Genomic DNA, 24,571 nt, shown 5'->3' with positions numbered 1-24,571 from the left:
CTCATACCCTTCGATCCAAAGCTGGTGGGAGGCTCGCTTGGCAGCCCCTGTGACTGTTCTGGTGGTCCTTTCCCTTGCGGACCCCCTGCAACGCCAAGGAGAGAGTGGGTTCTGCAGAGCGAGCAGCCAGCCAGACTTTACAACCCGTCGCATCGTGCCCTCCACCTCTCTCTCTTGTCAATGCCCTACCAGCTCCTGGTGTCCGGCACTCTTTCGTTTAAGTTGCGCAATCTTAGAAGTAAAATTTGAAACCCCTGCTTCTCGGGGGACGGCTCCCAAGATGCAAATGAAAAGTGAAACAGTCGATTTTTCTTTCTGTCCTTTTTTATTAACTGACAAATTGTAGCTTCCATTGCAACAACCAGAGGCTCTGTCAACACGTGTTGTACCTGAAGTTGCTGCACTGGGCGGGAAGTATAAAGCTTTCGGAGCAGGAGGTGAAAACTCACCAGGAGGTAGCTGTTGGATTGTTTAGTTTTAGTCAGATTCGGCATTAACTCCTTCTTTCCTGTCCCTGCGTCTCCTGGAGTCATAGGGCCAGCCGAGAGTCTGCGGATGCTAAGAGATCCAGAGTAACATGCACAAAAATAAACCTCCACGTTTATTTAATCGGGACGGGAAGTGAAAGGGGGAAGAGACCAGAATAAGAAAGCTGAGAGGTCAAAATTTAAATTAAATTTATTATCAAGTGCTGATATGTGACCACATACAAAACCGGGATTCATTATCTTGCAGACACACTCAATAGAAACACAAAAGAGTGATAGCCGTCATGTAGTCAACGAAAGACCGTGGCAATGTGGGTGCTCAACCAGCGTATAAAAGGCTACAAGCCGTGCAAGTATGAAAAGAAATAAATATTAATAATAAATAAATATCCAGAACGTGAGATGAAGAGTCCTTGAAAGTGAGTCCGTAGGCTGTGGGAACAGTTCAGTGTTGGGGTGAGTGAAGTTATCCCCTCTGGTTCAGGAGCCTGATGGTTGAGGGGGTAATAACTGTTCCTGAACCTGGTGGTGTGGATCCTGAGGCTCCTGTACCTCCTTCCTGATGGTTGAGGGGTAATAACTGTTCCTGAACCTGGTGGTGTGGGTCCTGAGGCCCCTGTACCTCCTTCCTGATGGTTGAGGGGGTAATAACTGTTCCTGACCTGGTGGTCTGAATCCTGAGGGTCCTGTACCTCCTTCCTGATGGTTGAGGGGTAATAACTGTTCCTGAACCTGGTGGTGTGGGTCCTGAGGCTCCTGTACCTCCTTCCTGATGGTTGAGGGGTAATAACTGTTCCTGAAACTGGTGGTTTGAGTCCTGAGGCTCCTGTATCTCCTTCCTGATGGTTGCGGGGTAATAACTGTCCCTGAACCTGGTGCTGTGGGTCCTGAGGCTCCTGTACCTCCTTCCTGATGGCTGAGGGGTAATAACTGTTCCTGAACCTGGTGGTGTGGGACCTGAGGCTCCTGTACCTCCTTCCTGATGGTTGAGGGGTAATAACTGTTCCTGACCTGGTGGTCTGAATCCTGAGGGTCCTGTACCTCCTTCCTGCTGGTTGAGGGGTAATAACTGTCCCTGAACCTGCTGGTATGTGTCCTGAGGGTCCTGTACCTCCTTCCTGATGGTTGAGGGGTGATAACTGTTCCTGAACCTGGTGGTGTAGGTCCTGAGGCTCCTGTACCTCCTTCCTGATGGTTGAGGGGTAATACCTGTCCCTGAACCTGGTGGTGTGAGTCCTGAGGCTCCTGTACCTCCTTCCTGATAGTTGAGGGGTAATAACTGTCCCTGAACCTGGTGGTGTGGGTCCGAGGCTCCTGTACCTCCTTCCTGATGGTTGCGGGGTAATAACTGTCCCTGAACCTGGTGGTGTTGGTCCTGAGGCTCCTGTACCTCCTTCCTGATGGTTGAGAGGGTAATAACTGTTCCTGAACCTGGTGGTGTGCGTCCTGAGGCTCCTGTACCTCCCTCCTGATGGTTGAGGGGTAATAACTGCTCCTGAACCTGCTGGTGTTGGTCCTGAGGCTCCTGTACCTCCTTCCTGATGGTTGAGGGGGTAATAACTGTGTCTGAACCTGGTGGTGTGGGTCCTGAGGCTCCTGTACCTCCTTCCTGATGGTTGAGGGGTAATAACTGTTCCTGACCTGGTGGTCTGAATCCTGAGGGTCCTGTACCTCCTTCCTGATGGTTGAGGGGTAATAACTGTCCCTGAACCTGCTGGTATGTGTCCTGAGGGTCCTGTACCTCCTTCCTGATGGATGAGGGTTAATAACTGCTCCTGAACCTGGTAGTGTGGGTCCTGAGGCTCCTGTACCTCCTTCCTGATGGTTGAGGGGTAATATTCCTGAACCTGGTGGTGTGGGACCTGAGGCTCCTGTACCTCCTTCCTGATGGTTGAGGGGTAATAACTGTTCCTGAATCTGGTGGTGTGGGTCCTGAGGCTCCCATACCTCCTTCCTGATGGTTGAGGGGTAATAACTGTTCCTGAATCTGGTGGTGTGGGTCCTGAGGCTCCTATACCTCCTTCCTGATGTTTGAGGGGTAATAACTGTCCCTGAACCTGGTGGTGTGAGTCCTGAGGCTCCTGTATCTCCTTCCTGATGGTTGAGGGGTAATAACTGTTCCTGAACCTGGTGGTGTGGGTCCTGAGGCTCCTGTACCTCCTTCCTGATGGTTGAGGGGTGATAACTGTTCCTGAACCTGGTGGTGTGGGTCCTGAGGCTCCTGTACCTCCTTCCTGATGGTTGAGGGGTAATAACTGTTCCTGAAGCTGGTGGTGTGGGTCCTGAGGCTCCTGTACCTCCTTCCTGATGGTTGAGGGGTGATAACTGTTCCTGAACCTGGTGGTGTGGGTCCTGAGGCTCCTGTACCTCCTTCCTGATGGCAGCAGTGAGAAGAGAGCATGACCTGGGTGGTGGGGGTCCCTGATGATGGATGCTGCTTTCCTGCGACAATGCTTCATGTAGATGTGCTCAGTGCTGGGGAGGGCTTCACCTGTAATGGAATGAGCCATATCCATTACTTTTTGTAGGATTTTCCATTTCAAGGTCATTTTGTGTTTCCATACTAGGCTGTGATGGAACCAGTCAATATACTCTCCGCTACACATCTATAGAAGTTTGTCAACTTCTGGAGTACTGCATGCAGTTCTGGTCTCCTGACTTGAGGAAGGATGTACTGGCTTTGGAGGTGATGCAGAGGAGGTTCACCAGGTTGATTCCAGAGATGAGGGGGTTAGACTATGAGGAGAGATTGAGTTGCCTGGGACTGTACTCACTGGAATTCAGAAGAATGTGAGGACATCTTATAGAAACATATAAAATTATGAATGGGATAGTTGGGATAGTTAAGATAGAGGCAGGAAAGTTGTTTGGTGGGACTAGAATCAGGGCACAGAGTCTCAAGATTCGGGTGAGTAAATTTAGGATGGAGTTGAGGAGGAACTGCTTTTCCCAAAGACTGGTGAACCTGTGGAATTCTCTGCCCAATTAATCAGTGGAGGCTACCTCAGTAAAAATAGTTCAGACAAGGCCGGACAGTTCTATGTAATATAATGAAAGAAGGAACACTGTTCAGTTTTGAAATGCTTAAAGAGAAACACTTATTAGAAAAACTAGACTTTTATTGTTATTTGCAAATGCGACATTATGTTAATAGGAGGGTGAAAAATGTAACTGAGGCAAGTACGTGTTTGATAGAACTGTTTAGAAAAGCGTATAATTCAGATAATGGTAGAATCATTTCAAGCAGGTATAAAGGTCTTTCAGATCTTAAAACACACTTGACTTCATATTTTAAAACAAAATGGGAGAAGGAAGGAGGGATAACTATATCTGAGGAAGAATGGACAATAATATGGAGGTATCTGTGGAAGTGTACCAGTTCACAGAAATGGAGGGAGTTTGGATGGAAAAACCCAATAAGATATTTTATTACACCCTCTCAGAAATCTCATTATGATGGTAACCTCCCTGTTTGCTGGAGAAATTGTGGATATCAAAATGCAAACCTTTACCATATTTTCTGGGATTGCCCCATTATCAAGGACAATTGGAGTGGGATACACAATGCCCTACAAGACATTTTTAAATGTGAAATACCCTTAGAAAGTAAGACCATATATTTTGGGTATGTACCTCAAGAACGGTTGAAAAGAGATAAATATTTAATGAATGTACTGCTGGTGGCTGGTAAAAAGACCCTTACCAGGAAATAGTTATCACAGGAGAGCCTAACTTTAAATGCATTACGAAGGACATTTACAAAATGAAGAAGAGAACAGCATCTGTGAATCATAAGTTGGAACAATTTGATTCATACTGGGAAAAATGGTTTAACTACGTAACACCTCATAGGCCTGATTTTATTCTCACAAATCAATGATTATGTTGCAAAAAAAAATCACTCCCTACTTGTACATAGTTTTCCTTTTGTTTGTTGTATAGTTGTATACCTCAGATAAATACTATGTGGGGATTTGTGGCAAACATGAATATGTGATATATACATACAGTATCTGAAATACACCTTATAGAAATGTTTGTATGATGCTGAATTTCAATAAAAAAAAATAAGACAAGGTCGGATATATTTTTGCACAGTAGGGGAATTGGAGGTTAAGGGGAAAAGGCCGGTGGGTGGAGATGAGTCCACGGTCAGATCAGCCATGATCTTATTGAATGGCGGAGCAGGCTTACCTGAGCCAGATAGCCAACACCTGCTCCAGTCTCTTATGTTCTTGTGTCAAAGTTTTAGGTGTCATCTCTAATCATCGCAAACTTCTAGAGAAGTAGAGGCTCTGCCGTACTTTCTTCATAATTCCCCAGGACAGGTCCTCCGAATTAACTCTGAGGAATTTAAAGTTGTTGACCCTCTCCATTTCTGATCCTCCGACGGAGCCTGGCTCGTGGGAGGAGGGCAAGGTGTACAAACTGGCATTTACCTTTACCTGCTCTCCTCACCGTCCACCTAACTTTCTTACTAAGGCTTCCTCCCTCTTCCTTTCCGGTGTTGGTGAAGGGTCGCTGGCTGAAATGACGACGGTTTATTCATTTCCGTGGGTGCTGCCTGACCTGCTGAGTTCCTTTGTGTGTGCTGTTCAGCGTTCAGACTAGTCGTGACACTAGATAATAGATCACGTAGGATCCCAGGTCCAAAGGGGAGCTTTGCTTACCTGACCATAGTGTGACGATAAGCTCAGCTTCTCCAGTAAAGCCGTTTCTCAAAATAAAGTTGTTTCCCGCCCCCCCACAAACCTCCAGCTATTCCCTCTGGTCCTGACAGCTGTGCATAACAGGATCTGTTGTGAATGAAGCTGCGACATAATACATTTTTCATTTTAAATTCTGAATGTGGGTTCTTAAATTAGCTGGCTGGTGGCATAGTGGCGTCAGCGCTGGACTTTGGGGCGAGAGGTCCAGAGTTCGATTCCAGCCGGCTCCCTGGCACGCTCTCCATCCGTGCTGGGTTACGAGCTGGTGATCTCTTAAAAAAGAAACTCACCCGGCAGAAGGCAATGGCAAACCACTGCCGTAACTTGCCTTGTACACGATTTCCCAATACGTCAGAGCGGCGTGGAAGGAACTCGCCCACTAACCGGAAAATTCCGGGTGCGACATACCTTTTTTTATAGGCATCCGTTAGTAATGGATTTGCGCCTTGGAAGTTTTCCAGGGCGCAGGCCTGGGCAAGGTTGTATGGAAGACCGGCAGTTGCCCATGCTGCAAGTCTCCCCTCTCCACGACACTGATGTTGTCCAAGGGAAGGGCATTAGGACCCATACAGCTTGGCACCGGTGTCGTCGCAGAGCAATGTGTGGTTAAGTACCTTGCTCAAGGACACAACACACTGCCTCAGCTGGGGCTCGAACTAGTGACCTTCAGATCACTAGACCGACGCCTTAACCACTTGGCCATGTGCCAACACTGACATACCTTTACCTTTACTGTTTTTAAAAGTAAAGACTGGTCTGAAACAACTTCGAAATCTCAATAGTACGACCAAAATACATCCTTCAACTTCTTTGGTATATTGAAGTGGAGTTATGGGATAAATTATTAATGCAGCTGAAAATTGGACTTCAAATGATAGGTTCTGTGAAGGTTCATCTTGTATGATCGCAAACACGCAGTCCATCATGACCACTACAACTGACCAATGAACAGTAACAAAGCAACACACACACACAAAATGCTGGAGGAACTCAGCAGGTCAGGCAGCGTCTAGGGAGAGGAATAAACAGAAGAGATTCTGCAGATGCTGGAAATCCAGAGCAACACACACACACACACACACACACACACACACACACACACACACACACACAATACACACACAATGCTGGAGGAACTCAGCAGGTCAGGCAGCGTCTATGGAGAGGAATAAACACAAGAGATTCTGCAGATGCTGGAAATCCAGAGCAACACACACACACACACACACACACACACAAAACGCTGGAGGAACTCAGCAGGTCAGGCAGCATCTATGGAGAGGAATAAACACAAGAGATTCTGCAGATGCTGGAAATCCAGAGCAACACACACACACACGCACACACACACACACACACACACACACACACACACACACACACACAATGCTGGAGGAGCTCAGCAGGTCAGGCAGCATCTATGGTGAAAAAGTACAGTCGACGCCTCAGCCCGAAACGTTGACTGTAGGTTTCTTTCCCCCACAGATGCTGCCTGGCCTGCTGAGTTCCTCCAGCATCTGCAGGTTTCCCTCCTGTTTGCGAACAATAATAATTGTTTTTTTTGTAAAGGCTACTTCATACACTTACAATTATCGCCTTCTCCTTACTTCCCGTTACGCTGCTGGGCTTCTTTCATCGTGTCAGTAGCCTCTTCGCAGTTTTCACTACTGTCAGTCGTGCGAGTCCCGGGCGGAGGCTCAGGAATACTGTCACACTCAGATGTAGAAGGATTCTTCGCTGATATTTCCAGAACCATTTTGTTTGACCAGTCAGAGTAGTTAGCCTTGAGCTGAACCCCCTCCTCCCCCCCCCACCCCCCCGAACCTGGAGGACCGGTGGACTGCTCTTAGTCTGGCCTCTGCCCTTTGACCTGGCTGACCCTAGCATGAAGCCCTGACTCCAGGCAACCATCGCTGTCCGGGTTATTGAGGCTCGCCAGCCTCCAGAGCACGAGAAGGTTGTGGATGCAGTCAGAGCTGCGAAACGCAAATCGATCAGCAAGGGGACGTGTCTGTTCCCCCAATGTGTTCCTTGATCTAAATCAGCTCTCCTACTTTATTCCTTTGCATCGGCCTGCTTCTTACAAAAATGTCAGAGGGCTCCGTTGGCTAGGGTCCACCATGGGTGTTGTGTCCGAGCTTGTGTGATACGCAAGCCCGGGCAGTACGACACGGAGAGCGAGCTGTTGCCCCGTGTAGCAGGCTCCCCCTCTCCACGCAGCCGATGAACCCAAAGGAACGGCAGAGACCGATACAGTTTGGCACCAGGAGTTGCCAGTCGGCGTTGAACTGTACGTTGGACTGCCTCAGGGGCTCCAGCACCGGATTTTTCCCTCGGGGTTCACTCCCGAAGCCTTCCCCCGTGAGCGGGTCCAGCCGCAAGGCAGCGGAGGTTTGAGATCAGAGTTTTCCTTCTCCAAGATGAGTTGCCAACTATGGCTGGCCAGCTCCATCTGCCCGGAGAGACTGGTTTTAAGGCGCCTTCGCCCCTTCTCCTGTCAGTAGAAACAGTTCCGCTGGGCTCAGTAGCTGAGCCACACACGAAGGCCGGGAGCTGGACTTGGTTGTCAGAGGCTGTTTGAGACGCACACCATCGGGAGCATTTAAAAAGGTAGCGGGAACTTACCTCCACAACCACTCCCCGGCTATAACTAACCTTAAGGAAACCACAGAAAATGATTTTAAAAATATATTGTGCTCTTGTACGGTATCTTCAAGAGAAGGAGGGAGAAGGAAATGGCAGGGTTATTGGAGTTGCCCGTTTTACTGTCGCGCGTACCAAAACACAGCGGAAAGTTTGCCTTGCGTGCAGGTCAGACTTTGGGCCTGGTGCTACATGCTTCAGGCTCTTGTTTAGAAGGGGGAAGGGAGGATGTCCGGGGATCTTTGATTATGCTGGCTGCTTAACTGAGGGAGCGCCAAGTAGAGACAGGGCCCCTGGCGAGGAGGCCAGTTTCCAAGGTGTGCTGAACTGCGTCCTCAACTCTCTGCAGTTTTCTTGAGGGCACGCGCAGAGCAGTTCGATGCGTCCGGGTTAAGGTGCTTCCTAAAGGGATAAAGGTTAGCTCTACTTGTCACCTGCAGGGAAATGTCTCGCTTAGCACCGAATCTAATCAAGTTCTCTGGTGCATTGATAGGAATTGGCGAGGGTTGACGTGGACGGGCCGAATTCCTCCAGCCTCCTGAGGCACGGGTGAGGTTTCTTGGCCGTGGTCGGATCGGCTGCTGGTGATGTTCATGCCAGGAACTTGAAGATCTCCACCCTCTCAAGCTCAATGCCCGTTGACCCCTACTGTGCACCCCCACCCCCCCCACCCTCCTGAAGTCAATGACCAGCTCTTGTTTTGCTGACCTCAAGGGAGAGGTTGATGTCATGACGCCATATCGCGAGGCTGTCTCCTCCCTGTCCTCCGTCGCGCTGTTGCTTGAGATACGGCCCACTACGGCGGTATCATCCTCAGACTCGTCAGTCCAAAGCACCCCACGCGGAACGACTTAGACGAGAAGACCAGAAGGCACTGGAACAAAATTGGCCCACTTAGCTCCACCATTCCATCATGGCTGGTTTATTAACCCGCCCAACCCCATTCTCCTGCCTTCTCCCCGTAACCCTTTCAGGTCCTGACTGGCCAAGTATCAACCTCTGCTTTAAATGCACCCCATGACCAGTCCTCCGCAGCCACGTCCGCGGCAACGAGTTCCACAGATTCACCTCCCTCTGGGTGAAGAAGTTTCTCCTCATCTCCGTTCTACAGGGCTGTCCTTCTGTTCTAAGGTGGTGCCCCTCCTTTCCTGAACTTCCCCATTACTGGGGCTTTACAGTTGGCTGGTGGTGATGATGTGTTTCTTGCACCTTGCTGTTTGCTGTTTAGCTGTTTGGTTTGGCGAGGTTCCTGTGTGACTGAGTGATCGTTAAAGTTGTACGATTTGCTCAATGACCCTTTTCTGCTGCCGCGACGGTTCACTGTAGTGTCCGTATATTGTGAGGGATAGGTGCTTCATTGATCCCAAAGGAAATTGCAGTGTCTCAGTGGTATTACAAGTGCACAGATATCACAAATATTAGAAGAGAAGTAAGAAAGAATTTTTAAAAAGTTACCTGAAATGGTCCAACAAGAGGTGGGGGGTGGGTGGGTGTCATCACTCCCCTGGCTATAGAGCTTAATGGCCGAGGGTAAGAATGACCTCATACAGCGCTCTTTGGAGCAATGCTGTTGTCTCAGTCTATTACTAAACGTGCTCCTCTGTTCAGCCAAGGTGGCATGCAGAGGGTCCAGAATTGCCAGGATTTTCCCAGGGGGTCCCAAACCACTTTGTGATGGCTGGTGTGAGGATGCTGCCTGTGACAGCTGGGTAGAATATTAAAGCCCAGTCCGTTCCACAGACACACACACACACACAGCGTAATAAGATGCCTTTACTGCGATTCCTTTGCACCGGAGAAGAGCCCTGTGTTCTGGGAATTGGGCAAAGAAGGCGAAGTCAGCTCGGCATCTTGAGGCTTTGAATAGCAAGCCTCTGCTCTGAGGTCCGCTTTCGGTAGGAAATCGCCCAAGGTGCGAAATGTATTTAAAGAAATAACAAGTTTAAGGGAGGAGGAATCGACATTTAGAATTGAATGTGAAGTTTTGAGGTGTGTGTGTGTGTGTGAGAGAGAGAGAGAGAGAGATGAAGCTATTGGCTAGCAAAGTCTGATGTTATGTATTGAACTTCACTGCTGTCATCAGTGGGGATGCAGAGCGGCTGAGACAAATGGTTACTAATGAAAAGCCACACTATCCAGTGTGTTTTCTTCCCCAATTTCGCTATTATCGGACTATTTTTCAGCACTAGTATTTTGTTAAGCCCAAGCCTGAAACAAGGATGGAAAATAGTATGAAATATTTCCTTCAAGCGGTACCTGTGTTGGGACATATTTTTTTTCTCTCTCGTTGGAAGGAGAGAGTGCAGGAAGCAGGTTACTGATGAACGAACACCAATAATTCCAAGCGGTGCGACGGAGAGCACTGAGTAAATGCACGTGCACGCGCTGTCGTCGCGCTGAGTGTACGCACTCCAATGTCTTCCCCGGTGTACTCTCGTAACGGGCGGGTGCGCTCGGGTTGGCTCTACGGTGCCTTTCCCGCCGTACGCGGCGGGATACTCCAGTTCTTCAGTAACGGGACGTGTACATGTTGTTCGTATATCGTACTGAAGGTAGATGTGGGGCTGCATCACATTCTGATTCACGTGTAGCCTGAGGTTAACTTTGTTGGGTGATTAAAGATGGCGGATCCCGGTGCCTAATAAACGAGGCTCTTCGGGGAGGGAGGGAGAGAGAGAGAGAGAAAAAAGAAGAAAGAAATAAAGGGAAATCGTGACTGCCAGGAGTTCACACTGGACAAAGTATGGAGCTGTTTTCGTGTTTCCGAGTAGGCACCTTTTAGTAAATATTGGCGGCTTTCACTATTTTCACTCATTTTTGTAAGTTTGATTTTTGGCGCACCTCATAAACATCCTTGCACTAAAGTGCTGAGGGACCCCGGCCATTTTTCCTTTGGTCGTAGCCCAGGCATCTGACGAGGACTGTCCATCACTTTGACTGAATGCGTGGTAATTACAAAGTTTAACAAAGAAACTGAAGGAGGGGATGAAAGTGGAGGAGAAGAAGCAACACACATCAAAGTTGCTGGTGAACGCAGCAGGCCAGGCAGCATCTATAGGAAGAGGTACAGTCGACGTTTCAGGCCGAGACCCTTCGTCAGGACTAACTGAAGGAAGAGTGAGTAAGGGATTTGAAAGTTGGAGGGGGAGAGGGAGATGCAAAATGATAGGAGAAGACAGGAGGGGGAGGGATAGAGCCGAGAGCTGGACAGGTGATAGGCAAAAGGGGATACGAGAGGATCATGGGACAGGAGGCCCGGGAAGAAAGACAAGGGGGGGGGTGACCCAGAGGATGTGCAAGGGGTATATTCAGAGGGACAGAGGGAGAAAAAGGAGAGTGAGAGAAAGAATGTGTGCATAAAAATGAGTAACAGATGGGGTACGAGGGGGAGGTGGGGCCTTAGCGGAAGTTAGAGAAGCCGATGTTCATGCCATCAGGTTGGAGGCTACCCAGACGGAATATAAGGTGTTGTTCCTCCAACCTGAGTGTGGCTTCATCTTTACAGTCGAGGAGGCCGTGGATAGACATGTCAGAATGGGAATGGGATGTGGAATTAAAATGTGTGGCCACTGGGAGATCCTGCTTTCTCTGGCGGACAGAGCGTAGATGTTCAGCAAAGCGGTCTCCCAGTCTGCGTCGGGTCTCAGCAATATATAAAAGGCCACATCGGGAGCACCGGACGCAGTATATCACCCCAAAGAAGAAGAGGCAGGTCAAGGTGCAGGGTAGCAAGGGCTGGTGGTAACCAAACGGGTGTGTGGGTTTTACAAGAACCAGCGGGGAGAGACGGAATAGTTAACATGAAGGAGACCAGTCATAGTTTGGGGTGGGGGGGTGGGGAACTGTCAAGTCTCTTGACGAGGCCTCCATGGGGCGGAGGTCGACCGTGGATGTTACGTCCTAGCAAGCCCGGGCAGTACGATACGGAGAGCGAGCTGTTGCTCCCCCTCTCCACGCAGCCGATGAACCCAGAGGGACGGCAGAGACCCGATGCAGTTTGGCACCGGCGGCGTCGCAGGAGTTGCCAGTCCGTGTTGAACTCAACGTCGGACTGCCTCGGGGGACACCAACTCTGGAGATTTCCCTGGGGCTTTACTCCTGAAGCCCTCCCCGCGAGCGGGCGCAGCCACAAGGCAGCGGAGGGTTTGAGATCAGAGTCTTCCTTCTCCTAGACGAGCCGCCAACCGCGGCTGACAAGTCCCATCTGCCCAGAGTGGGTTGTTTTAAGGTGCCAATAGTCCACCTTTGCCCCTCTTCTCCTGTCGGTAGAAAAGGCAAGAAAAATCAAAGGAGGAGCAAGCAAGGGTTTGACTTTCTTGTGGGTATACTCAGTAAATCCAGTAATCAGAATAGAGTCAATGGAAGACCGCACCAATTAGGCATACAACTGCTGTGCAAAAAGCAACAATCTACAGAAAGAAAGATAAAAAAGAGATAATAATTAAACAAAGATCCAAAGTACATTTATTATCAAGGAATGTATAGATTACACAGCCTTGAGGTTTGTTTGCGCACTGGTAGCCACAAAGCAAGAAACCCGGAAGAACTCGATTAAAGGGGAAAAAAAAGATTAAAAATGGAAATGGAAGACTGACACCCAATACTCAAGAGAAAGAAAGAAAAAAAAACAGATCTTGGAAACAATCCGAACCAAAATTGAGTCCTCAGATCTGAACCCTGGATCAGCCCGGTGTAGGCCCAAAGCCTCGCCTAACGGTTCATCATGTTAGCGGGCACGGAGTGGGTATCGAGAACATGGGGTGAAGAGTCCTTGAAACTGAGTCCATAGGTTGTGGGAACAGTTCAGCGTTGGGGCGACCATGAGATGGCAGATACTTTGCGTCAGTTTTCACGGCGGAGGAGACCGCAGATATCTCAAAGATCTGCGAAGGGCTAGTTTCAAACTGCACGGAAGAACTTGGAGCAATTTCTGTCACGAGGATGAATGGGACTGAAGGCAGCCAAGTTTCCAGGAGCCTCTGGCCTGCACCAAGCGCGTGGAAAGGAAGTGACTTCAGCAATACTCTAGCCGTGGGTGGAAGTTTTCCCAAAACTCGCTGGGTTCCAGTGGATTTAAAAACCACAAATGTGACTCTGCTGTCCAAGGAGGGAGGGAGACAAAAAGCAGGAGACCACGAGTTAGTTTAACGTCGGTGGCTGGCAAGGTAGTGAGTCAATAACCAAGGATGAGGTACCTAGTCATTTGGAGAAGCTTAATGTAATCAGACCAAGTCAAACTTAGTTTTTAGGGGAGACAAATCTCATTTGACAAATTTGTGATCAGGCAGTGTGGTTGGAGGGAACCAATGTTTTAGTCCATTTGGACCTTCAGAAGGCATTTGACACCGTGCACGTTAAAGGCTGGCGCAGAGGAGCTCCTGATCACAAGAGATTCTGCGGACGCTGGAAATCCCGAGCAGCGCAGAAATACAAATCAGTTCAATCCAAGTTCTACTGTCATTTCGACCATAGCCAAACGAAAACAGCATTACTGCGGGGTCAAGGTGCAAAAAGCCATGTAGTCACGTACAGCGCAAAGCCCACGTTAGACACACAAAAAAAAAGCATCACGATCACACAATAAAAGAGTACAAAAGAAAGCTCGCACCATCTGTCCACATTCAACAGAAAGAGAGCCTGACTCCTCCAGCCCGGCCCTCCCCACCCTGATGTCCCCTCTACTAGCGCGAAAAAGGAATTTAGACTGCTCACGAAAGGTTGCCACCCCACTACCTCGTTGGCACGCTAAGTATATTTCCACGATCCTATACAGTCACATTTCCTTTTTCCGGGTCCTGATGTTGACGATGTTTGCGATGATTTGCCTGCAGATTTTAGAACTGGCCTATTTATACTGACTTTATCGACGGAATTATTCAATGTGCGCACATGTTGTCGCTGGGCGGAAAATTGCACGGCACAAGATTTTTTCGCACACTGGTCAAAACAAATTAGAAGGAACACCCCCAACCCCAGGCATGGTAGCTTTAGGCCCAGTCCATGCACACACAAGACGACAAGCCCGTAGAGAATATCAGAACAAAAGAAAGAGAGACAAGGTACTGGAGAAACTCAGCAGGTCGGGAAGCATCTTTGGAGAGGAATAGACAGTCAACACTTTGGGCCGAGACCTTTTATCAGGACAAGTAGGTGTCAGAGAACTGATCAGGTCTGATCAGAGACCCTGATGAAGGGCCTCGGCCCGAACTATCAACTGTTTATTGCCCTTAAGAATTCATGATATTGGGAGGTCAGTAAACTTGGATTGAAGATTGGCTGTTGCACAGGAAGCAGAGAGTCAGATTAAATCATTACTTTCAGGCTGGACGGATGTAGCTAGTGAGGGGATCCAAGGATTCGTTCTTGGCCCCGACTTCCTCAGCAGAGATTCGGCATGATATCTAAAACTTTGACAAACTTCTGAATACTGCATGTGTAGTGGAGAGTATGTTGGCTGGATGGATCACAGACAGGTATGGAAACACCAATGCCCTTGAACGGAAAAATCCTACAAAAAGTCGTGGATACGGCCCAGTCCATCCCACCGCTGAGCACATCTACATCAAACACTGTCTCAGGAAAGCAGTGTCTATCATCAGCAACCCCCCCCCCCGCCCCCCTCCCGCCCACCACCACCCCGGACATGCTCTCTTCACGCTGCTACCATCAGGAAGGAGGTACAGGAGCCTCAGGACCCACCCCACCAGGCTCAGGAACAGTTATTACCCCTCAACCATCAGGAAGGAGGTAAATGAGCCTCAGGACCCACACCACCGGGTTCAGGAACAGTTATTACCCCTCAACCATCAGGAAGGAGGTACAGGATTCTCGGACCCACATCACCAGGTTCAGGGACAGTTATTACCCCTCAACCATCAGGAAGGAGGTACAGGAGCCTCAGGACCCACATCACCAGGTTCAGGGACAGTTATTACCCCTCAACCATCAGGAAGGAGGTAAATGAGCCTCAGGACCCACACCACCAGGTTCAGGAACAGTTAGTACCCCTCAACCATCAGGAAGGAGGTACAGGATTCTCGGACCCACATCACCAGGTTCAGGGACAGTTATTACCCCTCAACCATCAGGAAGGAGGTACAGGAGCCTCAGGACCCACACCACCAGGTTCAGGAACAGTTACTACCCCTCAACCATCAGGAAGAAGGTACAGGAGCCTCAGGACCCACACCACCAGATTCAGGAACAGTTATTACCCCTCAACCATCAGGAAGGAGGTACAGGAGCCTCAGGACCCACACCACCAGGTTCAGGAACAGTTACTACCCCCCCCCAAGTGATCAGGCTCTTGAACCAAAGGGGATAACTTCACTTGCCCCATCATTGCAATGTTCCCAAAACCAATGAACTCATTTTCAAGGGCTCTTCCTCTCATGTTCTCGATCTTTAAAAATTATTTCTTAATTTTAGTATTTGCGCAGTTTGTTGTCTTCCTCACTCTGGCTGAACGCTAAAGTTGGTCAGTTTTACACTGATCCCGTTATGGGGTTATTATTTACTGAGTATGCCCAGAAGGAAATGAATCTCAGAGTTGTACATGGTGACGTGTGCACTTTGATAGTAAATTTACTTTGAACCTTGGTCCACAATTATAATTTATATGAATGAGTTGAAGAGGGGATTGAATTTCAGTGAGAGGACATGATTCAGTTAGGATATTTGGCTTTGAAACTTCTATAAACACTCAATGGTCATTTTATTAGATACGCCTCGTTAATGCAAATATCTAATCAGCCAATCACGTGGTAGCAACTCTGTGTATCAAAGCATGCAGACACGGTCAAGAGGTTCAGTTGTCGTTCAGACCAAATATCAGAATGGGGCGGGGGGGGGAAGAAGAAATGTGATCGGAGTGACTTTGACTGCGGAATGATTGTTGGTGCCAGATGGGGTGGTCTGAGTATCTCAGAAACTGCTGTCCCCCTGGGATTTTCACGCACGGCAGTCTCTCGAGGCCGCAGAGAATGATGTGGAAGACAAAACAAAACAAAAGGAAATTCGATGGGTGGTAGTCCGTGTGGGTGAAAGCGCCTTGTTAATGGGAGAGGTCAGAGGAGAAGGGCCAGACTGGTTCAAACCGCCAGGAAGGCGACAGTAACTCAAATTACCGCACGTTACGACAACGGTGCGCAGAAGAGCATCTCTGAACGCACAGCACGGTCGAACCTTGAGGTGGATGGGCTACAGCAGCAGAAGACCACAAGTATTCACCCGGTGGCCACTTTACTAGGTGCAGGAGGGACACAGTAAAGTGCCCACTGAGTGTGGATAAGTTGAGTGTATTCATTGTGGGCAATGTCCTTCGGAAGAGCAATCTCAGGGTAGACTATTAATCAAAAGGAGAGGATTACAGATCTGCAGAGTAATCAGTAAACGCTAGTTGTTGTTATAAGACCATAGGATATAGGAGCAGAAGTAGGCCATTCGGCCCGTCGAGTCTGCTCTGCCATTCAAACATGGGCTGATCCAATTCTCCCAGTCATCACCACTCCCCTGCCTTCACCGCATACCCTTTGATGGCATGGCTAATCAAGAACCTATCTACCTCTGCCTTAAATGCACCCAGTGACTTGGCCTCCACAGCCGCTCGTGGCAACAAATTCCACAGATCAGCCACCTTCCGAGTAAAGTAATTTCTCCGCACCTCTGTTCTAAACGGGCGTCCTTCGATCCTGAAGTCGTGCCCTCTTGTCCTAGGCTCCCCTACCATGGGAAATAATCTGTTCAGGCCTTTTAACATTCGGAATGTTTCGATGAGATCTCCCCTCGTTCTCCTGAACTCCAGGGAACACAGCCCAAGAGCTGCCAGACGTTCCTCATACGGTAACCCTTTCATTCCTGGAATCATTCTCGTGAATCTTCTCTGAACCCTCTCCAATGTCAGTACTGTACATCCTTTCTAAAATTATGCATGAACTACAGGCCGCAGGCAAGGCAAATGGCAAGTCAGTCTTTTTGCAGGGGGGTTGGAATTTGTGCTGAATGTGAGGGGCTGAGTTACCCGTCTCTGCTTCCCTTTTGCCCTTTGTCAGTCTTTGTTTTCTTTTCGTGTGCGCGTGATTTCCCTGGGCAATTTTTTTGCCCATTTCGGGGAGGGCGGCAGTGTTTTTGATCACCCTGCCAAAGCCTGCGGCCGCTCCCGTTGCAGTCCGAGCCCCATCTCGGCGCCACGTGCAACCGGTCCCGTTAGCTGAAGGCGGGAAGCGCATGGGAGGCCTCGGCGGGCCAGGCGGCATCCGTGGAAGGTGGAGCTGTTAACCCTCGAGACAGAGGTGAGGTTTCTCTCCCCTCCCCTCAGTTCTGATGAAAGGTCCCAGATCCGATAGGCATTTTGGTGTTTGATTGTTGGGGTTTTTTGTATTGCTATATTTACGCTCTATTCTTGGTTGGTGAGGCTGTAACGAAACCAAATTTCCCTCGGGTTTAATAAAGTATATCTATCTATCTATCTAAGTAACCGTTCTCACCTTCCACAGCCACTGCCTGACCTCCCGAGCATTTTATCTCAGAACTCCAGCGTCTGCAGTACTTTTCAATAACTGCTGGCTGGCCTCCACGAAGCTGGTGCCCTTATAGGAGGAAGACCTAGGCTTCTGGCTTTCTCAGGCACCTGTATTTAATCGTCCTCAGTCCTGAAGAAGGGTTTCGGCCCGAAACGCCGACCGTTCGCTCTTTTTCCATAGATGCTGCCCGGGCCTGCTTAATTCCGCCAGCATTTTGTGTGAGCAGCCTACCGGAGTTGGGAGTTCAATTCCAGTCAGGGGTTTTGCAGGTTCTCTCACGGGTTTCCTCCGGGTGCTGCGGTTTCCTCCCGCAGTCCGGTTGGTAGGTTAGTTGTTCATTGTAAGTTGAGCTGTGACTAGGCTGGGGGGCTGGGGAAGGGGGGGGGGGTTTAAATCGGTGAGCTGCTGGGTGTCTCCCAAGTGAATTCATAACCCTGCTCTGTACTTGTGTCGAGTGCTGGTGGTCACTGTCACTGTGCGGGAGCGAGTCCGAGAGTGAGCCCCGAGTACAGCCACCATCTGCTGCTATCCGCCGAGTGACCGACGCCTTTGTCCGCCGTGCGCCTTAGACTGTTACCGCGTTGAAGATAAGTGGCAAAAAAAAAAGTGAACTTATAAACTATTCGCGGAGCTGAAGTGCGCCGAGTTCCGAGAACTGGGGTCTATTTTGTTTTTCGGACGCTGAGCGCTTGTCTGCCGTGTGAGTTAATTTCCTTTTGTTCTCTGCGGTTGAAATGCGGGAACGGGCAGGCGGAATTGGGTTCGCTTTCTCGGGGTGCGCTCTGTTGATCTTGCCCCGTGGTGTTTGAGGCTCCCCCACTTTTATTTTTTTAAAAAAAAGCCAGTGGGACCCCCCTCCCCTGCCTCTCATCCTGTTGGCATGACAACTCTGTCACACCTAATCCCCCTCCATGTGAGTGGTTGTCGGCCGAGCACGCCCAGTCACGATCCACTCTGTTAAGTCTGAGACCCATCCTGCGTGAAAATGAAGCTCACGGACTGAACGCAAGGAGAAGCTGCCTCCCCCCCCCACCCCCGCCGCCGCGCAACTCGACTACTAGTTTTATTTTTGGAAAGCAAGATCTCTCGTTGGAGCCGGAGTGTGTTTTCATTTTAAATCAGACACCTCTCCTGCTCGTAACCGGAACTGGGTGAAATGCTTGCCTGCTTAGCCAAGGGAAATTTGCAGGACGTTCTGCAGGAGGGATTTTCAGAGGTAAGCGTTGCGGAGAAGTCGTGCCCGGGACCCCCCGAGCAAGCAGTAAAAAGCTTGCTCCGGTGGTGGACTCAGTGTACCGCTGCTTTGATTGCAGGCGAGGAGGGTGTCCTTGCCGTTCCGACGAGAGCCCTTCATGTTGTTGACATGTGGCTCCAACGTGCCGAAAGAGAGAGATTCCCACTTTAAAACAGCGCTGCTGCCAGAATCAATGTCCGCCGTTCTGCGCGTAAAAGTTGGCGTTTCATTAATGCTGAATTTTAACTGCCGTGTTACAAGTTTCTTTCTGAAGTTCCAGTCATTTAAAAAAAAATTGCACGTCCTGAAAGAAATGTTGGGGATTGTTGGACGATGGGGGGAGGGCGGTCGGGAGACTAGACGGCAGAATCTTGTAAGTTTGCAAGTTTGAAGGCAAAGTTGTCGTGGGTACTTTGAACACCCGTCTGTCGTTGTGTTTTTGGGCCAGTTCAAATTTCTGTATTATTTTGAAGTCCATGATTTACAGCTCCTAGAGAAACACGTAACATGTTTAGTGCTGGCTGTTAATGCATCCCCCTTATTGCTACAGTACCAGCAGAGGGGAATTTTATTGTGGTAATTTCTAAGAATTTTAAGGACTTCCCACCGCTCTGTGGACAAACGGGAGAAATATTTTTTTTAAATCCGTATTTCTAGTGGAGGGAAAGGCGCGGAACTGTGAAACATAGTGGCTGTGCTGAATATTCTTTAAATTGTAAATCTAAGATGTTACAATTCTAAAAAATACAGTCTATAAATCTTAAATGAGTTACAATTTATTGAAGACTTTTTAATAAGAAACTTGATTCTGAAAAGTAGGCTTGCCGCGATAATCGTTAGTGTCGGTAACAGTTAAAACTGCAGCGGTTACTTTATTGAGAGGGAGGGTGGGACTGGAGGGGTGGTTAGACCCGGGAGGTGGGGGGGGGTCGATGAGGGGGGAGATGGTGAGACCAGGAGAGGGTGGGTAGGATCCAGGGAGTTACTGATAGACGTTCTTCAACAGAATTGTTGATCTGCTGATGGGCAGTTAGGATCAGGGCAATAGCATTAGATCTTGTAACTTCAGACTTAAGATTTCTTTGTCCTTGTTTAGTATTTGACACCGGGGCAGTCCGGGCACCAGCTCAGAAGAGTACCCACCTCTTGAAGCTTCTAGTTTACATGGAGTAACATACCCTCGGGGTCCTCCGAGAGGGAGGGAGAATGATGGACCCAATCGGACGGATACAGTTAATTACAGGGAACGACTACGACCAAGAGCTAGGATAAGAGGCTGAGTGTCCAGTGTGTTGGTGTGGGAGAGCGTTTTCCAGCATCAAAGGTTTACTAGTCCACCAAGCAAAGCTGAGGTGCTATTCCATCCCAGTGGATGAAGATGTGATTTCTTCACCAAGCACAGATGATGTGGTCTCTTCAACCACTGATTCACAAGCCACGGCGATTCGCTCTGGAGAGCAGACGAGAGATAACCCAGGTCAGGTTTCAGACCACAGTCCCCAGGTAGATTCTTCGCATGATGGCGGTGGTGAGGAGGTAGAGAAGAAGAGGAAGGCCAAGTGGCCAGCAATGGCAGATGAGAAGGCTTGGCGTGTATTTGATGAGGATATCAGTATGATGTTGGAGAACACTCTCAGGGGAACATCAAAGAGAAAGTTGGAAGTGATGGGCAATATGATTTCAGAGAAAGGATCAGCATGGGTGTGGACCAAGTATGTCCAGAGGGGCAGATAGTCAGACAGTGTATACATATCTTGCAAACCCTTCAGTAGTTGCATAGACACCTGAAGGGTAGACTATATGTTGGATGGAAGTGACTGACAGAGGCAGATGCCAAGTTTTTAAGCTCACCGGTGGGAGGTGGTGTTTTAGCACTGCGGGCCCACCACCTCGAGGGAGTCTTGATCATAAGCGGGCCGAAACTCCTGAAGACAGGTGGCAGATCAACTCCCACTGGTGATAGCACAGGACAGTTAACATCTTAGTCCAAGTGTATTTTTAACTCTGATGGTAGTAAGTATCTGAATTTAAAGAAAAAGAGATAAAATTTCTGGAACTGATACGAGGGACCAACAGAAGGTGCTGGAAAAGCACTCAGTCGACCAGACAGCATCTGTGGAAAGGGAATGCATCAGGTCAAAGGCCCTTCCGGGCGCCTCACTGTTGTTGGAAGGATGTCGAGGTTTTGGGGAGGGTGCAGAAGAGGATCACCAGGTCGCTGCCTGGTTTGGTGGGCCTCTGCTAGCACCAGAGGCTGGAGAAACTTGGTTTGTTTTCCCGAGAGTGGTGGAGGCTGGGGAGAGGTCGGACAGAGGTTTACAAGATTATGAGAGGCATAGATACAGTGGACAGGGAGTATCTGTTTCCTATAATTGAAATATCTAACACCAGAGGGCGGGCATTGACGGTGAGGGGGAGGGCAGGTTCAAAGAGGGACGGGAGGGGTAAGTTTTTTACTCAGAGAGTCATGGATGCCTGGAATGTGCTGCCTGGAGTGGTGATGGAGGCAAATGCATTTGAGGCTTTTAAGAGACTTTTAGACAGGAACATGGGTATGAGGAAGATGGAAGGATGTGGACATTGTGTAGGTAGGAGGGATTAGCTTTCGGTGGGGGGGGGGAGGGTGTTTGATTTACTTTTTAGCTGGTTCAGTACAACATTGTGGACCTGTTCCTGTGCTGAACTCTTCGATGTTCTACATGAAACGAAGCAGCAGTTAGTAGATGCTCAGTTAATTACCAACACAGGAGATTCTGCAGACACGAGGAATTCTGCAGGTGCTGGAATTTCACGCAACACACATCAAAGTTGCTGGTGAACGCAGTAGGCCAGGCAGCATCTCTGGGAAGAGGTACAGTCGACGTTTCGGGCCGAGACCCTTCGTCAGGACTAACTGAAGGAAGAGCTAGTAAGAGATTTGAAAGTGGGAGGGGGAGGGGGAGATCTGAAATGATAGGAGAAGACAGGAGGGGGAGGGATGGAGCCAAGAGCTGGACAGGTGATCGGCAAAAGGGATATGAGAGGATCATGGGACAGGAGGCCCAGGGAGAAGGAAAAGGGGAGGGGGGGAAAACCCAGAGGATGGGCAAGGGGTATAGTGAGAGGGACAGAGGGAGAAAAAGGAGAGAGAGAGAGAAAGAATGTGTGTATATAAATAAATAACGGATGGGGTACGAGGGGGAGGTGGGGCATTAGCGGAAGTTAGAGAAGTTAATGTTCATGCCATCAGGTTGGAGGCTACCCAGACGGAATATAAGGTGTTGTTCCTCCAACCTGAGTGTGGCCTCATCTTCTGCAGACTCTGCAGACGGTGGAAATCCAGAGCAACACACACACACCATCTACAGACCAGAGTATCTAGTTGACATTTTGGTTGATGAAGGCCGAAACTATGGGGTCACTTGATTAGATATGTTTTTAACATTCAAAAGCTCCGGGAAAGCATGTGTCACAGAACTTATGTTAACAGGCAGCCAAAATGATTTGTAAAATAAGTTTCGAGAGGCAAGGAGACAACTTGCTTTGGCATCTTTTGCTGTTTAAGTGTGTTCTAAGGTGGTTTACACTCCATGAAGTACTCCAGCCGCTGTTGTTAAAAAAAGACCACAAGACAGAGGAGCAGAATTAGGCCATTCTGCCCATCGAGTCTGCTCCACCATTCCATCATGACTCGTTTATTATCCCTCTCAATCCCATTCTCCTGCCCTCTCCCTGTAAACTTCGATGCCCTGACTAAGCCTGCACTGCTCCCTGTGTCACGGACCTGGGGGTGCACCCAGAAGACAGACTCGAGTGGAGCACCAACACAGAGGCTGTGTACAAGAAGGGACAGAGTCACCTCGACTTCCTGAGGAGACTGAGGTCCCTTGTGGAGTGTGCAGGCCTCTCCTTCACATGTTCTACCAGACTGTTGTCACCGGTACAATCTTCCATGCGGTGGTGTGCTGGGGCAATGGCATCAACACGGGGTGATGCCAACAGGCTCAGTAAACTGATTGGAAAGGCTGGCTCTGTTATAGGAGTCAAACCGGACACACTGGAGGCTCTGGTGGAACAAAGGACCCTCCGGAAAATCCTGGCAATTCCGGACAATGTTTCTCACCCAACATACATCAAAGTTGCTGGTGAACGCAGCAGGCCAAGCAGCATCTATAGGAAGAGGCGCAGTCGACGTTTCAGGCCGAGACCCTTCGTCAGGACTAAGGAGACGAAGGGTCTCGGCCTGAAACGTCGACTGCGCCTCTTCCTATAGATTCTGCTTGGCCTGCTGCGTTCACCAGCAACTTTGATGTATGTTGCTTGAATTTCCAGCATCTGCAGAATTCCTGTTGTTAATGTTTCTCACCCTCTGCGTGCCACCTTGGCTGAAGAGAGGAGCACTTTTAGTAACAAACGGAGACAACTGTGCTGCTCCAAAGAGCGATAAATGAGGTCATTCTTACCCTCGGCCATTAGGCTCTATAATGAGTCAAACTATAGCCGGGGGAGTGATGACCCCCCCCCCCCCCCGCTAGACTGTTTGAGGTAACTTATTTTTTATTCTTTCTTACTTCTCTTCTAATATTTGAATATCTGTGCACTTACAATGCTACTGTGACACTGTGATTTCTTTTGGGATCAATAAAGCATCCGACTATCAAGAACCTATTAACCTCCGCTTTAAATATACCCAGTGACTTGGCTGTCACAGCCGTCCGTGGCAATTAATTTTACAGTTTCATCATCCTCTGGCTAAAGAAATTCCTCTTCATCTCTGTTTTAAATAGATGTCACTCTAATCTGAGGCTGTGCCCTCTGGTCCTAGACTCCCCCACTATACGAAACATCCCGTCCACAAGCATTAAATTTCGCAGCCAACTGAGACGCAGTAGCCCTTCAGAAATGTTTTTGGCACAGATAGGCAAAATAATTAGATGGAGAGGCACGTGTGTTTAGCAAGCTCTTGCTGCTCCACAAAATAGTACTCTGGGTTTTTGATGTCCAGCTGAAAGTGCAGATGAGGTACTGGTTTTATGGTTTATGAAATGCTTCATCAGTCACTGAAAGTAAGCATGCAGGTACAGCAGGCAGGAGGTGGCTCTAGAAATCGTCGACGCATTGGTAATTATTTTCCAATGTTCTACAGATTCAGGATCAGTTCCTGTGGATGGAGGGTAGCTAATGTTATCCCGCTTTTTAAGAAAGGAGGGAGAGAGAAACAGGGAATTATAGACCAGTTAGCCTGACATCAGTGGTGGGGAAGATGCTGGAGTCAATTATAAAGGATGAAATTACGACACATTTGCATGGCAGTAACAGGATCAGTCCGAGTCAGCATGGATTTACGAAGGGGAAATCATGTTTGACTAATCTTCTGGAACTTTTTGAGGATGTAACTATGAAAATGGACGAGGGACAGCCAGTGGATGTAGTGTACCTGGACTTTCAGAAAGCCTTTGATAAAGTCCCACATAGGTTAGTGGGCAAAATTAGAGCACATGGTATAGGGGGTAGGGTACTGACATGGATAGAAAATTGGTTGGCAGACAGGAAACAACGAGTAGGGGTTAACAGGTCCCTTTCAGAATGGCAGGCGGCGACTAGTGGGGTACCGCAAGGCTCAGTGCTGGGACCGCAGTTATTTACAATATACATTAATGATTTAAAACTCACATTAGCAAATTTGCAGATGACACAAAGCTGGGTGGCAGTGTGAAGTGTGCGGAGGATGTTGAGATAATGCAGGATGACTTGGACAGGTTGGGTGAGTGGGCAGATGCGTGGCAGATGCAGTTTAATGTGGATAAATGTGAGGTTATCCACTTTGGTGGCAAGAACAGGAAGGCAGATTACTATCTGAATGGTGTCAAATTAGGAAAAGGGGAAGTACAACGAGATCTGGGTGTCCTTGTTCATCAGTCACTGAAAGTAAGCATGCAGGTACAGCAGGCAGTGAAGAAAGCTAATGGCATGCTGGCCTTCATAACAAGGGGAGTT

General features: G+C 48.8%; 1 protein-coding gene across 5 annotated transcripts in view; it reads left to right on the top strand.

Moving 5' to 3' along the window:
- LOC134340962 (dixin-like) overlaps positions 1 to 24,571 on the top strand; it is a 263,330-nt gene that overhangs the window by 47,343 nt on the left and 191,416 nt on the right. The window contains exon 1 of one of the 5 annotated variants that reach the window (XM_063038596.1): positions 17,857 to 18,061. The exons of 3 other annotated variants lie outside the window; for them this stretch is intronic. Coding sequence is in view for 1 of the 2 variants with exons in the window: in XM_063038592.1 (XP_062894662.1) it covers positions 18,518 to 18,577 (60 nt within the window). In the remaining variant the exon portion in view is untranslated. Of the gene's footprint in view, positions 1 to 17,856; positions 18,062 to 18,305; positions 18,578 to 24,571 lie in introns of those variants that run through there. One more of the 5 variants, XM_063038592.1, reaches the window with a different exon arrangement.

Source organism: Mobula hypostoma, chromosome X2 (assembly GCF_963921235.1).
Source record: "Mobula hypostoma chromosome X2, sMobHyp1.1, whole genome shotgun sequence".
NCBI lineage: Eukaryota > Metazoa > Chordata > Chondrichthyes > Myliobatiformes > Myliobatidae > Mobula > Mobula hypostoma.
Note: the sequence above shows the minus strand (reverse complement) of the source record. Positions and strands in the feature narration are given on the sequence as shown.